Genomic DNA, 3,813 nt, shown 5'->3' with positions numbered 1-3,813 from the left:
AGGAATGGAAATTCAGACAGGTGTGTTCCATTGAGGGTGTTTTGTTATCTTTCTTCCAGTTTTTAGCAGTATTGTTGGAATCTGTTGTAATAAAATCAATTCTAATCTTTCTTTGTAGAAGAGTATAAAGTCAGCCGCTCTGCATAGGAAGAGAATAGATGCTAACAGAAGAGAAGCTGCTTATAAATGCTGGAAAACTTTGTTTTAAAACTTGGACTCTTAAATCTTACCTATTACCGAAATAAGTTGTTCTTTTTCTGTATGGCTACTAGTGCAGCACTTGGGTTTGAAGTACTCTATATTGCAGTGACCTTGTCCTGCAGATTACTGCTGCAGATTGGGCTGGGGGTCTCTCAGAGCCCATTTGCCTCACGTCAGAGCTACATCTGTCAGTAACCTTTTGTCTACAGAGTGTGAGGTTGGAAGGCAGTGCTACTCTTCAGGCAGCCTAGGAAATGCTTCTTCCCAGGCAATCAAGGTGCATACCAAAGTAATTGAACTTTACAAAAAGCTAGACTCTCTGCTCCCATTGCATTTAAAATTTGCAATTTACAATTACTTATAATTGATCTTCAACGTGTCCTAAAGTTTTAATTACAGGCTCAGTCACCAGAAAGTTTTTGTATAGCCTGGACTTACAAATGTAACCTTTTCCCTCATAATTTTGAAACAGCAAATGCGGCAAAAAAGTAAGCAGCAAGCCAAAATAGAAGCCACACAGAAGCTTGAACAAGTGAAAAATGAGCAGCAGCAACAGCAGCAGCAACAGCAGCAGCAGCAGTTTGGTTCACAGCAGCTTCTGAACCAGTCTGGCTCAGACACACCTAGCAGTGGGATCCAGAGCCCCTTAACACCACAGACTGGCAATGGAAGTATGTCTCCTGCACAACAGACATTCCATAAGGATCTATTTGCAAAGCAGCAGCTACCTGCTACGCCTACGTCAGCATCCTCAGATGATGTGTTCTTAAAACCACAAGCTCCACCCCCTACTCCAACCCGAATCCCAGCACACGATTCTCAGTCTCAGACTCCTCAGACATCACAGCAGATGTTTTCTCCAGGTTCCACAAACACAAGACCTCCTTCTCCAATGGACCCATATGCTAAAATGGTGGGAACACCTAGACCAGCACCCATTAACCAAAACTTTCCTAGAAGGAGTACCATTGCACCATTAGATACCTGTGCACCACAGTCATCCATATCTAGGCCCATTCAGGTGACTGAACCATCAGGAAGCAGGCCTTCACCAGTCAGGGATTCATGTTCTTCATCTCCAAGCAGCAACGATCCCTATGCAAAGCCACCAGACACACCCAGGCCTGTCATGGCATCAGAGCAGTTCTCCAAACCACTGGGAGTCCCAAGGTCACCCATAGTTATGGAACAGACAGGGAAGGTTCCTTTAACAGCTGGAAATAGTGACCCATTTACCAAGCCAGCACCTAGAACAGACACGTTTCAGCGGCAGAGGGTGACTTCTGACCCGTATGCGCGGCCACCACTGACCCCTGCTCCTGTTGATGGCAGCCCTGGACCTTTTAAAACTCCCATGCGCCCACCTCAGTCCCCACAAGATCCTTATGCATCAATGCCAGGTACACCAAGGCGTGTTGCTGTGGATCCGTATGAAAGGCCTCCTTTGACACCAAGGCCAGTGGATAACTTTTCCCATAATCAACCTAACGATCCGTACAGCCAGCCTCCCCTTACTCCTCATCCTGCAATAAAGGACACTTTTGCCCATCCACCTCGGATAGTGCGACAGCAAAGTGATTCTTTCCCTCAGTCTGGACCTATTTCAAGGCCAGCTTCTCAGGATCCTTACTCCCAGCCTCCAGGTACTCCTCGGCCAGTGGCTGATCCTTATGCCCAACCTCCAGGAACTCCTCGGCCCACCACAGTTGATCCATATATGCAGCAACCACCAACACCAAGACCTTCTCAGCCAGCAGATTTATTTTCTCAGTCCCCAGCAAATCAGAGACACTCTGATCCATATGCCCAACCTCCTGGAACACCAAGGCCAGTTCTCAGTGATCCTTATTCTCAGCAACCAGCAACCCCAAGGCCAGGGATTCCAGAGAGTTTTAACAGACCTGCAATGACAAGACCGGGACTGATACCAAGTAGAGATCCTTTCCTGCAGACACCACAGAACAGGTTGCAAGGCACTTTTGTCAGGCCATCAGATCCATGTTCTCAAACTCCCAGACCTGCAGGACCTGCAGTAACGGATTCATTTAGCCATGGCCCAGCTGCTTCAGCACGTGACCCATATGATCAACCACCGATGACTCCAAGGCCTCAGCCAGAATCCTTTGGGACTGGTCAACTGGCCCACGACGCTGCTGAACAGCCACGGCCTGGATCTGAGGGAAGCTTCAACACATCTGCAAATTCTCCTGTGAGTTCTCAAGGACAACAATTTCCCAAAGTTTCACAAGTTCCTGGCCCGGTGCCCACTACTGGAGTAACAGATACACAGAGTACCATGAATATGTCTCAGGCAGACACTGAGAAATTAAGACAGGTGAGAACTATGTTTAACACTGATGGTACTAAAATTTAGTAAGTAGAAGAATTTCACCCATTCTTGATAATATTTGAAGTTTCTTGCCTTTAAACATAACTAAGTAATATAGAATTATCTTCATTATCTTAGTATGTTAATTTGGTTGTCCTAGATAGAACCACAAACTATATGGAAACATGAGTAATTTTTAAGGAGTTTGGACAAGATTCAGAAAGGAACTAGAGGCCATCTTAGAAGCCATCAAAGATGTAGATGAGTCTGTAATAGCTTATCTTCAGTGTGAGGGAAAAAAACACACAATTAACCTTATAATAGGTGAGATGTAGAACTGATTGTCAGTGACTTGTTCACTGACTGAAAAAGGATAGGCCAAGATTTCAGATTAAACAACTAACTTTTCAATCACTGACATGTTGAGGCGAATCCTACTGTTGGTCACTGCTCTTCCAGAGGCACATTCACTCCAGGCTTTTGTCAATGAATGTTTTGCAAACAGCTCTTACTGAGACATAGAATTATTTTCAACTTGTGGGAGGTCGTTCAGTCATCTGTTTTGGAAGGGGTGATGGGAAGTAAATTTAGTGGAAAAATCAGTAGTATTTATCTTACAGAGTTAGAGTAAATTCTGCAACTTTGGTGTAATCGTCTTGCTGCTTTTCTTGGCCTCTAGTCCCCCTTCTCCCTCAGAATGCACTTTTCATGTGGAAAAGAGCCTGCATTATCAGAACAGAAAAAGAAAAGAGGGTTACTTATGTGTTAATTGGTGAAACAGGTTCACACTGTACCCTTTAACAAGAGGTCTGGAGATTAAGTGGCATTACCAGCATCTTGCACCATTTGATCTCTCTTCTAATTTCTGAGGTGATTATGGTCATTTATAATATTTTTCTGTAGAAAAGTTTGAAGAGTTTCTTTCTTCCAAAAGGCATAACCAAGCAGAACGTAACAGTTCCAAACATGTCAATTGCAGGGTCAAGCACAATATTGTTTTTGTGTTGTTTTGTTCTTTTTTTAAACAGCGCCAGAAATTACGTGAAATTATCCTGCAGCAGCAGCAGCAGAAAAAGAATGCAGTTCGTCAGGAAAAAGCCTTGCAGGATGCAGCAGCTCCTACCCATGCAGCTCCTCTTCAGCACTGGCAGCAAGACAATTTAAATCAAATTTTTAACCGCCCTCCTCCTCCATATCCTGGGAATATTAGGTCTTCTGTTGTCCCACCAGGTGGGCCAAGGTTCCCTGTATATCCAAAAGACCAACGTGGACCATTTCCTGCT

At 44.5% G+C, this 3,813-nt stretch overlaps 1 protein-coding gene across 1 annotated transcript in view; it reads left to right on the top strand.

Moving 5' to 3' along the window:
* KMT2C (lysine (K)-specific methyltransferase 2C) overlaps positions 1 to 3,813 on the top strand; it is a 191,567-nt gene that overhangs the window by 159,175 nt on the left and 28,579 nt on the right. Inside the window, exons 35-37 of the mRNA XM_010006003.1 lie at positions 1 to 20; positions 674 to 2,536; positions 3,559 to 3,810. Coding sequence (XP_010004305.1) covers positions 1 to 20; positions 674 to 2,536; positions 3,559 to 3,810 — 2,135 coding nt within the window. The remainder of the gene's footprint in view (positions 21 to 673; positions 2,537 to 3,558; positions 3,811 to 3,813) is intronic.

Source organism: Chaetura pelagica, unplaced genomic scaffold, assembly GCF_000747805.2.
Source record: "Chaetura pelagica isolate M959 unplaced genomic scaffold, ChaPel_1.0 scaffold199, whole genome shotgun sequence".
Lineage (NCBI taxonomy): Eukaryota > Metazoa > Chordata > Aves > Apodiformes > Apodidae > Chaetura > Chaetura pelagica.
The sequence above is the reverse complement of the archived record's forward strand: the minus strand, read 5'-3'. Positions and strand labels throughout refer to the sequence as shown.